This window comes from Hydractinia symbiolongicarpus, chromosome 5 (assembly GCF_029227915.1).
Source record: "Hydractinia symbiolongicarpus strain clone_291-10 chromosome 5, HSymV2.1, whole genome shotgun sequence".
NCBI classification, from domain to species: domain Eukaryota; kingdom Metazoa; phylum Cnidaria; class Hydrozoa; order Anthoathecata; family Hydractiniidae; genus Hydractinia; species Hydractinia symbiolongicarpus.
This window is the reverse complement of record NC_079879.1, coordinates 19032247-19044537: the sequence shown is the minus strand read 5'-3', so window position 1 is coordinate 19044537 and position 12291 is coordinate 19032247. Positions and strand designations below refer to the sequence as shown.

The following is a 12291-nucleotide window of genomic DNA, read 5'->3' as shown; positions in this document are numbered from 1 at the left end:
TAAGAAACGGAAAGTTAGTTAAATTTTTTCGTTTTCTATGAAAGATTTTTTGAATATACTACGAAAAAATCAATACGATAAGAAGAATTTGTGTTTCCAACAGTTTTCTTTAGTTTCCTGGTTGTGCAAAAAATGAGATCTTCACTACAGTACATTTCCTTGCATACGGTGCATTGTAATCAATCCTCGTCATCACACTGTTCATTTAAAAAAAGACAACAATTTGGGCCTCACTCGAAGCTTTTGTGACCACAAACTGTAGGATCACTAGATTTTCGATACTACAGCGTAGTTTTTTATCCTGGTGCTTCTTTCTTTAGTCATTTTGTTCTTCACAAATATCGTCCTTAAAAGAGATTCAATTAGTCGTCTAGCATGTTTGAAACGACGATTCTTCAGAATCTCACTTCTTTGAAGACTGTATCTGTTATCGTCCCTTAATTACATTCATTAACCTTTTGCCGCGATGAATGTTGGCCGTAATTTTACTTTATTTTTTTGTCTTTATGGAACTGAGTAAGCAAGGCGAACACGAAGCGTGAACAGATTTGGGCGACACTATATATGACGCCACATTGGGCGTCACTATATATGACGCCATTAACATGTTGACAGTCTCAGCTGTTTAACTTCGACAGGAATATTCGCATATTGGCATGGAAACGTTTATAGCTAGACATTTCCTTTTCTATATTACCTTCACAAAGAAAACATTCAGGTTGTTTGAGTAGTGCATTCTCTTTAAATGTGCGCGACAGATTTCTGGTACCACTTTTTAGTTTTATCAAGAACAGCGAGTGAATTAGTGATAATTTTGCCAACCAAAGTCACATCAATTTAATTTTTTCTTTTCTTTCGGGAAGCAGTTGGCACAATTGAGTGAAAAAGTGTAAGAATTAGGCGATTTTTCTCGGTGATGTCAACCTCGTCCCCAAGGCGGCTTGTATCTTTTAAACCTTCAGAACTTTCTGGTCCTCAAATTAGTTCCAAACATTGCAGACTACAAAATGGTAACCAACGATTTAACCCACGGAGGACGTTAACATTCACTTTTCAGACCACATAAAATATTGTAATACTATTGGTCAGTTGCAGGCCAATGCTGCGTTAGCATTTTTTGATGCTTCCAGCAGGTTCGGGTACGGAAAGCGAAAGCAACGAGCCAAGCAACGGTTCTTCATCGGCCTGTTTTCTGTTTGCTTTGGTTTGCTTTTTCTTTCTGCTAAATTGTTTTTTAATAATTTGTACAGATAAAAGTAGCTGCATTGTTTTTCCTCTTTTCTGCACTTTTTAAGGTTGCTATGTAGCTAGCTAACTATATCTAGAGCTAGCATGGAAAACGGATGTTAACCGAGAATGATGATGATGATGATAGCTAGAGAGCGTGTGATGCTAGACCATGCTACATGCTAGGCTTGCAGAGCCTTAATCCTCCTACAAACTAACTATAGGTTTTTTATTAGCCAATCATCACTGTGGGAAAGGTTAAAGCTACTGTTGTAATCTAAAAGTTAAGGAGCAAATTTACAGATTATTGTAGCTACGTGCATGTATCCAGGCAAAAAAATAGCAGGCAAAAAAGAAGGACCGCATAGATGGATTCTATTGTGACATAATTTGTTTACTTTTCAGTAGTAAGCTTTTTGGCTTTGGCATTTGTGTGGCAGAAAAAGAAGATGCTGGGATTAGGTGAAGAGAGGTCTTTTTACACTGAATTTCTTCTTAAAACCATTATCCAGTGAGATTGATGTCTTCTAATTTATTTCAATTAATATAAAGTCCTAAGAATGTGTGAGGAAACGAACTGATAATTTTGTTTGAATATATTATATTCAAACAAAAATAGTTGATTTTCATTATAATATCATTTTAGAAACAAAATGGTTGATCCTACAGTTATAGATAATATCATACATAATTTAAACAAGTGCAATGATGCAATCTTTTTGGAGAATTCCTTGACAAACATATTACAACAAGAGGTTTTGTCACCTGATTCACCACTTTTAAAACTGGAGGATAACTGTTTGAATTTATCTGCCTCTGGATCAAGTGACAGCATATTCAGCTGTACTGTTTTGTCAGTTCCAGATGGCGAAAATATACATCACATTGCAAGATTCTTTGAAGCAGGAGGCTTTTCTGGATTCTACCGAAGAAGATTAAGGAAGATCTATCATTATATAGCCTTCTTCCTTACCAATTTTATAATGAAATGGATGTTGATATATGCTCCAAAAGGAATATGTCCTTATTCAAGGCTTTGAAAAAAGGTGCAAATATTTAATAAAACTGTGGATATTTGTTATATAATTATGAAACCAATCAATTTTTGTTTAATTTTGTACATGTTTTAAATGTTCATATATATTCATTCCTTCATTCAGGTAAACATACACCTCAGTATGCCAAGGATAGGTCATACAGAAGAGTTTTGATTGACAATCCAAATAGCATCAAAAATATTGTCAATAATGTGAAACCATCTGTTGAAAAAAGCAATTGTAAATGTCTCTTCTTCATATGCTATGTTATGCATCGCCTTCAAAAGCCAACAACTTCTTTGGATAGTGGATTTGAAAGAAGGTAAATGTGTGGAATAAAAAAGTAGTTAGGTATTGAAGAAATATAAAAAAACTGAGACTCCAAGGATAGCTTATGGTGAATCATTGGTATATATATATATATATATATATATATATATATATATATATATATATATATATATATATATATATATATATATATATATATATATATATATATATATATATATATATATATATATATATATATATATATATATATATATATATATATATATATATATATATATATATATATATATATATATATATATATATATATATATATATATATATATATATATATATATATATATATATATATATATATATATATATATATATATATATATATATATATATATATATATATATATATATATATATATATATATATATATATATATATATATATATATATATATATATATATATATATATATATATATATATATATATATATATATATATATATATATACCAATGATTCACCATAAGCTATCCTTGGAGTCTCAGTTTTTTTATATTTCTTCAATACCTAACTTTCATAAATGGGTATGGTGTAGTGATGAGATAAAGCAAGTAGAGGTAAAGTATGTTCAAAAGTTCTCAACAAGCTGTAGAAGATATCCAGCATCTCCAAGAAACAGAATTCTTCAGGTTAGCAGCATATACATGGTGCTCCAAGTTTGAATAACTGGGATTTTTTAAACAATTTTATTTTTATTTTCATATTTATAGGCATGTAATTTCAGAGGTTCTGAAGAAGCTAGCGAAGTAGTGATTGCTGTTTTAAATTGCATTCTTGGTAACATAGTAGAAATACCTTATTATAAAAATAAAAAATTGCCAAGCACAACAAGAAAAAGGAAATTCCACCTGATTTCAAAGAGAAACAACAGGAAGAATGCAGAAGAGAGTGATGGTGATGAAGCAGATGCCTCTGACTCTAGTATACAGGTTGATATTATGGAGAGTAGAAAACTTCAAAATGTAGCTTCCTCCAGTGAATCGTTGTATCAGTATTTTTGTGGACAGTTGTTCAACTATGGCACCTTCAAATGGAGAGTTAAATCAGCTACAAAGAATGTTGTTGTCATGAATGATTACGATTGTAACACTGGTGAATTTATGGTTTGTATATATTTTTTGACTTTTTAATTATTTTTAGGTTATTGGTTCTACAGCTGTTCAACAACCTTTAGTCATGTTTTGTAACTTTATACTTTTTATATTTTGTAGCATTTTGAATATGTTCATGTATTTTCAACTACCACAAGTACTGGTCCAACCTATTATTGCAATTGCAAAATATTTTCTGTATCTCAAACCTGTGTTGAAGCTCCAGAAAGATTTGATGTTAGGTGGCTGGGTGTTTCTTGTTTACATGTGCGATTGCTTGCCAGTGTTGTTTCACTTCTCCCATCTTCTGATCATATTCCAGAGCCTGTGAGTGCTGATGTCAGCCTTGTGAATATGTCAGTTATTAATGATGGCTTAAAGTGCTCAGAAACAGTTGTTGAGGAACTTCCTGCTAAATTAAATGTTCGCAAATTCTCGATCACCCATGAAGATTCTGCTGCAATTGTATCTATTTTCAAAGTGTCTGGAACAAATACAAAAGTTGTTTAATGCAAAAATTCGTTATGTGTTATTGACAAAGGATCAAAAAGGTCAATCAAAAACATAACCACTGCTTTTGACTTATGTCCTCATTTGGTGTCATTTCGAGACTTCTATTTGACCAATAATGAATCTGATGACGTTGATGATATCAGTGATGAAGATAGTAATAATGCTAATTTTCTTCCTGATAATAAGGTGTGTACTTTCTATTATCTATTATCTATTTTTTTTTTTTTTTTTACTTTTAAACTATATATTCCCATACTTTTAAACTATATATTCCCAATCTATTTAAGTGTATTATCAGTGGACTTATTTTCTTTTATTTGTTAACGGCATAAAACCACGCTACAGTTATTATTAACCACCATACAGAACCTGACAATAAAGTTAGACTACACGACTGTTACGTAAGTTACACATTGTATTTCCAAAGCGAAGGTCGCTGGTTCAAATCCAGCTCTTCTGAAATGAAGATAGCTCAGTGGTTAGAGCGTCGCTTACCATTTGTAAGATAATAAGGTGAAGCTTGACTATTAAATATGATTATTTAATATCATATAATGTCTTATAATCATAACTCTGAATTATAGTGGAAAGATGTATTCAATGAGGAAACTGGTTTGTGGCAATTTAATCTTAAATGTCCCAGCAAGTGTGTCGTAGATGGCGATCCTTTTTCTACAAGATTGCAAGATAATCTAAAATTAAGAGATAATTGGAGTGAGGAAAACGAAGACATCGATTTTGTACCTGATATGAATGGAACATGCCCATGTGAGGTTAGTATAAGGCAAAGTATACTGTCTTTAGTAAATAGAATGTTTTTTGTTTTTTTGTGCATGCATTATGTGTAGGGAATAATCCTTATAACAAAATGTAGAACTTATCGCTAAGACTTTCTTTATAAATATAATTAAAATTGTCACTTTAGGCTGGTTGGTTTTCAGATGAATTCCCACAAGGAATTATTGGAAAGTCAACGGAGTCTAAATTGTATTTGGACAGGAAAGTGGTGAAGTGCAACGTTTTCATGCGTTTGTGCTTGCAGAATTGTTGTGAACGTAAATGGGATGGATGGAATGAATCCATATTCAGGCTTTCATCAGCTACTTGTGCGGGTTATGAAATAGGCTGGGATTTTGTTGATGCAGTAAAAACAAGTGGTCAAACGTTTAGCGGTTTCGTGACGGTTATGAATAACAGTTACAGGAGAAGGAATCACGGTGCCCAAAAGTTTATGTCAGTTCCAGTTTTTATTGATTGGTTCTTCGCATGGGTTTCAGCTATGCAAATTGAATTTCGTCAGCAATGTAGGTTGTGTGGAGGCGAAAGTAAAATATTAGCCTGTGACGGTACAAAGTTAGGAGTGGGTTTTAAAAATACTTTCGTTGATCCCATCGAAAATGCTGAGGGTGGGGAAATTTTGGAGACAACATTAAAACGGCTTCATCGTTGCTTTATATTTAATACCCCCGACCATGATTCTCGTGATTTCAGTCAGGCGAGAAATGTGTTAAAGGAGCAGTGCCAAAAGATTATTGATTGCGACCCTGGTGTGGTTGAGACAGGCATTACAGAATTTATAACTGAGTATGCTCGACCTGCATATCAAAAAATGATTTCTACCAATTCGGATAGCAAAGAACGGTATGCATTGGCCAAGTTCTTTCTTTTACTTTCATCCGACGCTTCAGTAGACACTGTGTTGCCATTTCGTTTTTGTCAAGACGTGTTAGATTTTGTTCAAAAGATTACTGATGAAGAATTAACAACCGCCGACCTACGATTATTTTTGTACGAACTGAGGTTTTATGCTCCTGAGTTATCTTCCTTGTTATTCGCATCCTCTATATCGTCATCGACTGAACTTCCAAGCAACGATGTTATATTGTTACTTAGATACCTGGTGGCATTTATAAAAAATGTACATTCTCATGATGAACCACCGGAAGATCCAGTACCTATACCGAAAACTTACAACCCTGCTAAATATGGACGCGCATATTACTTTAATACACATGGTTGTCAAGTTCGTAAAATGCGACAGTTCACTATTGACACAAAAGAACGTATCCATGCCAATTTTGATGACCCACCAGACAACGGATGTGAGAAACGCTTTCCAACAGTTTCGAAAAAAGGAACAACCTACGTATTTCTTTGGTTTTGTCCTTTACATGGACATTGCTACGGCTTCCATACAATTCCTGGAAGCGAAGGACGAAAGGACCCTGCCGCGTCGCTATTAACCCATATCAACAGCGCTCCTGACGACATTTTTTACGATTTTGCATGCAGTCTTTCGGAATATTGCAAAAATCGAGAATCTGGATTTTTTGCAAAAACAAGGTTTTTCCACGACGTATTTCATGGTTATACGCACAAATGCACCAACGCTTTCAAGTACAACCGTCTTCTTGCTTCAAGTGCGATAAATTCTTCCATTTGTGAGCAATTTAATAGTTATATTCAAAACATAAAGTCCTCTTGTAAATTGATGTCCCAAACGCATTTTGCGTTGTATCTGCAATTTTTTATTTACTTGTGGAATCAACACAAAGATGAATCACATAATAGAAAATTGAACATTGCGCTGTCTGGACGTGCTGATGATTGAAATCTCATTGTTTGTTTGTACTGAGTTTTTTATGTATCGAAGATAATAAGTTCATAATATTGAAAATTGTTTTCTTTAAATTAATTTCTATTCATTTCTGAAAAATATTCTTTTCGACCAAAATTCAACGAAACACACAAACGGAGTGCGTATAGGCAATAAAATCATAGCCTAGTCTTCAATTCAAAACTTTTTCTCCTGAAAAACAGTTTTTCGACCAAAATTCAACGAAACAACACAAACGGAGTGCGTATAGGCAATAAAATCATAGCCTAGTCTTCAATTCGAAAGTTTTTCTCCTGAAAAACAGTTTTTCTCCTAAAAAACAGTTTTTCGACCAAATTTCAACGAAACAACACAAACGGAGTGCGTATAGGCAATAAAATCATAGCCCAGTCTTCAATTCGAAAGTTTTTCTCCTGAAAAACAGTTTTTCGACCAAAATTCAACGAAACAACACAAACAGAGTGCGTATAGGCAATAAGATCATAGCCTAGTCTTCAATTCGAAAGTTTTTCTCCTGAAAAACAGTTTTTCTCCTAAAAAACAGTTTTTCGACCAAATTTCAACGAAACAACACAAACGGAGTGCGTATAGGCAATAAAATCATAGCCCAGTCTTCAATTCGAAAGTTTTTCTCCTGAAAAACAGTTTTTCGACCAAAATTCAACGAAACAACACAAACGGAGCACTCTAGGCAATAAGATCATAGCCTAGTCTTCAATTCGAAAGTTTTTCTCCTGAAAAACAGTTTTTCAACCAAAATTCAACGAAACAACACAAACGGAGTGCGTATAGGCAATAAAATCATAGCCTAGTCTTCAATTTGAAACTTTTTCTCCTGAAAGACAGTTTTTCGACCAAAATTCAACGAAACAACACAAATGGAGTGCGTATAAGCAATAAGATCATAGCCTAGTCTTCAATTCGAAAGTTTTTCTCCTTCGCGGAAGAATTTTTTGCGAATCGAACCAAAGAAAAAATAATTAATTATCGATTTATTTTTTCCCCTCAATCCATTAAAATTCATCATAGAACATATTAGAATATTTCGTTCTTTTTTACTGTTTTGAGACTAGTGATGAACGCCCTTTTTCACTTCAACGGTAATATCCACATCATATATTATATCTTTTATTGTACAGGGAGGTCTTGAAATACCTTGCAGGGTTAAAGTCTTTATGCCTCGTGCAATAAGAAAAAAATTATAGTTGACATTCACAAATACTTGTTATCAGTAGCATACTCACGTTTGTATTAAAGAAGACATAGGTACCGCGCGCGTAGGGAAGAGAACTATTTGTGATAATTTCGCGAAAATGTTTTTCGCGAATTGACCTATTGTAAAAAGTTTTGCAGAAGAAACATTTACAAATAGCGGAATTCGCGAAAAGTTCTTCCATTAGCTCAATAGAAGAACTTTTCGCGAATTAATTGATTACTTTCAGAACGGTATTTCTCTTCATATGTTTCATAGAGGTCTTTATTTCATGTGTATGGAATGATTGTTGTTCTGGGAATGTTTTCCAAAATGCTTTTTGTAGACATAAGTTGCTAAAACAACCGAATCTCATATGTATGGATTGCTTTTAAAAACAGAAGTTCTCTTTAGAATTTGTTGTAAAGCCCTTGTTAAAAAATGTTATATTATTTCATGTGCATGGATTGATTGTTCTTCTGGGAATTTTTTCTAAAATGCTTTTTGTAGACATAAGTTGCTAAAACAACCGAATCTCGTATGTATGGATAGCTTTTAGAAACAAAAATTCTCATAAATTTGTTTTGTAAAGGCCTTATTAAAAAATGTTAAATTATTTCATGTGTATGGATTGATTGTTGTTTTGGGAATTTTTTCTAAAATGCTTTTTGTAGACATAAGTTGCTAAAACAATCGAATCGCATATGTATGAATTGCTTTTAAAAACAGAAATTTTCTTTAAAATTTGTTGTAAAGGCCTTATTTAAAAATGTTATATTATTTCATGTGTATGATTGATTGTTGGCCTGAGAATTCTCCCTAAGTGCTTTGTATTGGCATATATTGCTGAAGCAACAGAATCTTACTCAGAAAAAAAACAGAATTCCTCTTATAAATATTTTGCAAAACACTTGCAAAAAATGTAAACTTCAACTATGTGCATGGATTGCTTCTTGAAATAAGAATTCTTTAATGGTTTGGATAGGCATTGGTAGGCTGTAAGCAAATAAATAAACCAGTAATTAGTTTTAATAATTTATCAAAAGTATAATTATATAATTTATACTCTATTTTATAAATACAACGACTAAGTAAATATCAGTCAGAACAATATTAGACAAGGAAATATTTTGCACAACCACGTCTGTGGTAGTACAGTTAGGTTCATGCATCTTTTGCAGTTTTGCGATTTAATGTCAATAAAGCTGATGTAATTTATAATCACATTAGGTATGTCGCTCAAAACAGTTTCCAAATAAACTTTTGATAAACTTTTATTTTAGATCAGAATCACTAACTAAATTATTGTGCATAATGCATATTCATTCTATTGCACTTTCTAATATGAAATTTCACTAGAAATAAAAATGACAAACTAATAGAACAATTCTCTCAAATTTTGCACACAAGAATTGATAAGAATGTACAGATTTGGTAATATAAAAGGGTCCGACTATTGTGTTATTAAGACTTTTTAAATTGAAATAAGAACAGACACTTTGTAGTTGAATTTGCATTGAGGAAAAAAAATAGACGAAATCATTTTATATATAAAATAGAACTTAAAAATGAAAAAAATAAAAAAACAGCACCAACATTCATCTATTAAAAAAGAGATTAAAAATTTAGGATAAAATTATAAACTTCACTTGTTTTAGGGATATATCTCTACTGTCCTTGGCATCGTAGCTTTGGCTGTATATACTATAAAAAAATAAGTACACAACATGAAAAAACAAAAGCAGGAATTGGAACAATCTGTTAAAAAATATTTATGACTCTTGTATACTTTTTTTAAATAAGTTATGTGAAACTTCAACAAATATACAAAGTTTCCTCAAAAAATTATTTTTTAACATTCACAATCTATAACGAAGCATAAAATACATGATAAAAAAATGGAAATTCATGTCTTCTTAATTGAGCAAACTTTCTCAGGTAAAACTTGAGCCTAAATGTTCTTGCATTTAACATTTAATGTGTACAAAAAGACACAAAAACTCACACCCTAAAATATATTTAAATATATTTAAAATAACTAATATTTATTATAACAAAACAAATGTTCTGTCATAATAAAATTTTGAATTTAAAATTAAAAATCTGAATTAAAACCTGAATTTTAGTTAACTTAGTTAATTTTATAACATTTTAAGTATATACAAGTTCCAGCAATTTGAGTATAACTTATTTGTTAGAGCCTGCTATTTAACTTTTGTGTCCAATGTTTATGTGTGCACATGAGTAAATAATATTTTAACACAAAATCATAATATTTCTGTCACTATAAACTTACTTATTGCACCAAAGGACTTTCCCTTTGTTAGCAGCAACAACATGCTAGCTTATTGACTTTTCTTGACTACACACAATGGGGCTTAAGCCATATTTTCTTTCCTATATTTATCACTCATTTTTAAAAGCTATAACCTCTTTCTCCTTTCTTTAGGTCATTCCACCCAAGTCCAAAACATTCTTTGTTTCCTTTTCTATTTTTTTTATTGAAATGCATACTTAACTGGAATATCAAATTTAAGTGCCTATCAAACATATCAACACACTAAAAGTAAACTGGCATTAATTGAGGGTAGCTGCCATGCTAAAAAGCTAACATTTAAAGTTATTAATTTCGCAAAACATCAACTAAAGTAGTATTGTTACAGATAGGTAGAAATAAAATTAATTTTTTAATTTTTGGCCAGCTATACCTTTAAATGATTTGCCAATGTTTACAAAAAGCTTTTTGTATACATGAGCATGCTTTCTAATACGTAAAAAAACCCAGAATCAAATAAGGTATATAAAATGCCTACTAAAGAAATTTATACATTTTTTAAACACAGTGTCTGTACATGTATATTGAAAGCAGTTCTAGAGTTTGTATAGTAATATCTGAAGTCATCATATGCATGACAGTTTTTTTTATGGTGAGATTGCCCGGAATTGACATTGACTTTGACTGTAAGGTGCAAAAAAACTTTTTCTGGGAGTTTTTTTTCAAATTTATTTTTTAGCAAAACTGGTCATGCATTCAAAATATGGAAACTAGAACATATTTATGACAGCCCAGCCTTATTTGAACTGGTATACTATAATAGAACACAGCATCCCTTTATGGTGCTACTTAAAATTGGCAGAAAAAAGGAATACCTTTATCACGGAATCCCTGATTTGTAGGCTTGGTCCAACTGGCAAATACACTTGTTTAGAGAACAAGAATTTTTGAGCATCTTATAGACGGTTTCCTTTGTGTACATTTCCAACATCAGGGTGTTTTGGAAAAAAATGGAAACGATACGTGAAACGAGGCCATCTTCAGTCCATTTATCCATACAAAGGCATTGGTAATACTATAAATGGATTCAAATAAATCACAAGGCATCAATCTGCTCCAACGATGTTTCTGTGAGAAGAAATCCATACAAAAGATCTCTGTCTGGTCCAAGCTTAAGCATTTTTTCCCTGCCAGGCAGATGTCAGAGTCAAAAAAGCTAAACACTAAAAGTAAACGAATAACATCAAATACTGCAACACAGATAGGCAACTACATACTTTTTAAAAATGTTAATTTTTACGTACAGATACGGTAAGCTAGCTATTATAGCTAGCTACCACACATCCCGCAATGCCATTTAAAAAATATGTATATATTTTTCATAGCTATATATTCTAAAGTTTATCTGTCTATTGTTATCAAGTCAACAGAAAGTCAAAACATTAAATACGATGAAGAAATTTAGGAGTGTTGATGTTTGGAGGAAATACCCTGGCTGGCTTCTGTGCATGATAAAAAATAATTTGCATACAGCTTATAGTAAATACTGCAGGGTAGCTAAACTTAACAATGATGGAGAAGAACCCTTAAGAATAATACCTGGCACATTTCCCTTGCTATATTACCAAAATTTTCGTCAAAAATGCTAGACGGGAAGCAACTGTGTGCAAACAGAGCGGCCATTATGAGACAAATAAAGGCAACCAATCACACGCGCTCATACCGATACATTACGTCATTTATACATGGTCTGAAAAGTGAATGTTAAGTGTATGCACGTGAGATGTAAATACGTAAACGGTACGAATGTCTGATTTTCTATTCTTGCTTTTATAGTTGATTGGCGTAGTATCATTTTGTACGCAGGAATGCCTTTAAGGGTTAGTCAGTTTGCAAATAAAAACATCAAATATTGTAAACATCATAAACACACTCTGATATTTACCGGCCTGTGTGAAGTCGATTATTTGCGATTTTCAGTTAAAAA

The 12291-nt window shown here is 32.1% G+C and overlaps 2 protein-coding genes and 1 long non-coding RNA gene across 3 annotated transcripts; 2 read left to right on the top strand and 1 right to left on the bottom strand.

Annotated features, from left to right (window-relative positions):
* The first annotated feature begins 2140 nt into the window (after positions 1-2140).
* LOC130645143 (uncharacterized) lies at positions 2141-12002 on the top strand. The gene is made up of 6 exons (XM_057451030.1): positions 2141-2273; positions 2388-2586; positions 3152-3245; positions 3327-3719; positions 3828-4406; positions 11044-12002. The coding sequence occupies exons 1-5, from the start codon at positions 2216-2218 to the stop codon at positions 4215-4217; spliced, it is 1134 nt and encodes a 377-aa protein (XP_057307013.1). The 5' UTR covers positions 2141-2215; the 3' UTR covers positions 4218-4406; positions 11044-12002.
* On the top strand, positions 4413-6890 carry LOC130645141 (uncharacterized). Its single transcript, XM_057451024.1, has 2 exons — positions 4413-4993; positions 5146-6890. The coding sequence occupies exons 1-2, from the start codon at positions 4970-4972 to the stop codon at positions 6829-6831; spliced, it is 1710 nt and encodes a 569-aa protein (XP_057307007.1). The 5' UTR covers positions 4413-4969; the 3' UTR covers positions 6832-6890.
* On the bottom strand, positions 9048-12037 carry LOC130645145 (uncharacterized). The gene is made up of 3 exons (XR_008982683.1): positions 11904-12037; positions 11180-11527; positions 9048-9733 (listed from the first exon to the last, which is right to left on the bottom strand). It is a non-coding gene; the product is annotated as an uncharacterized LOC130645145 (long non-coding RNA).
* Between the last annotated feature and the right edge of the window lie 254 nt (positions 12038-12291).

Coding starts and splice junctions, on each gene's coding strand:
- LOC130645143 (XM_057451030.1), top strand. CDS start 2,216: ATGGATGTTGATATATGCTCCAAAAGGAATATGTCCTTATTCAAGGCT. Junction 2,274..2,387: donor ATTCAAGGCTTTGAAAAAAG/GTGCAAATATTT, acceptor TCCTTCATTCAG/GTAAACATACACCTCAGTAT. Junction 3,720..3,827: donor GTAACACTGGTGAATTTATG/GTTTGTATATAT, acceptor TATATTTTGTAG/CATTTTGAATATGTTCATGT.
- LOC130645141 (XM_057451024.1), top strand. CDS start 4,970: ATGAATGGAACATGCCCATGTGAG. Junction 4,994..5,145: donor ATGGAACATGCCCATGTGAG/GTTAGTATAAGG, acceptor TTGTCACTTTAG/GCTGGTTGGTTTTCAGATGA.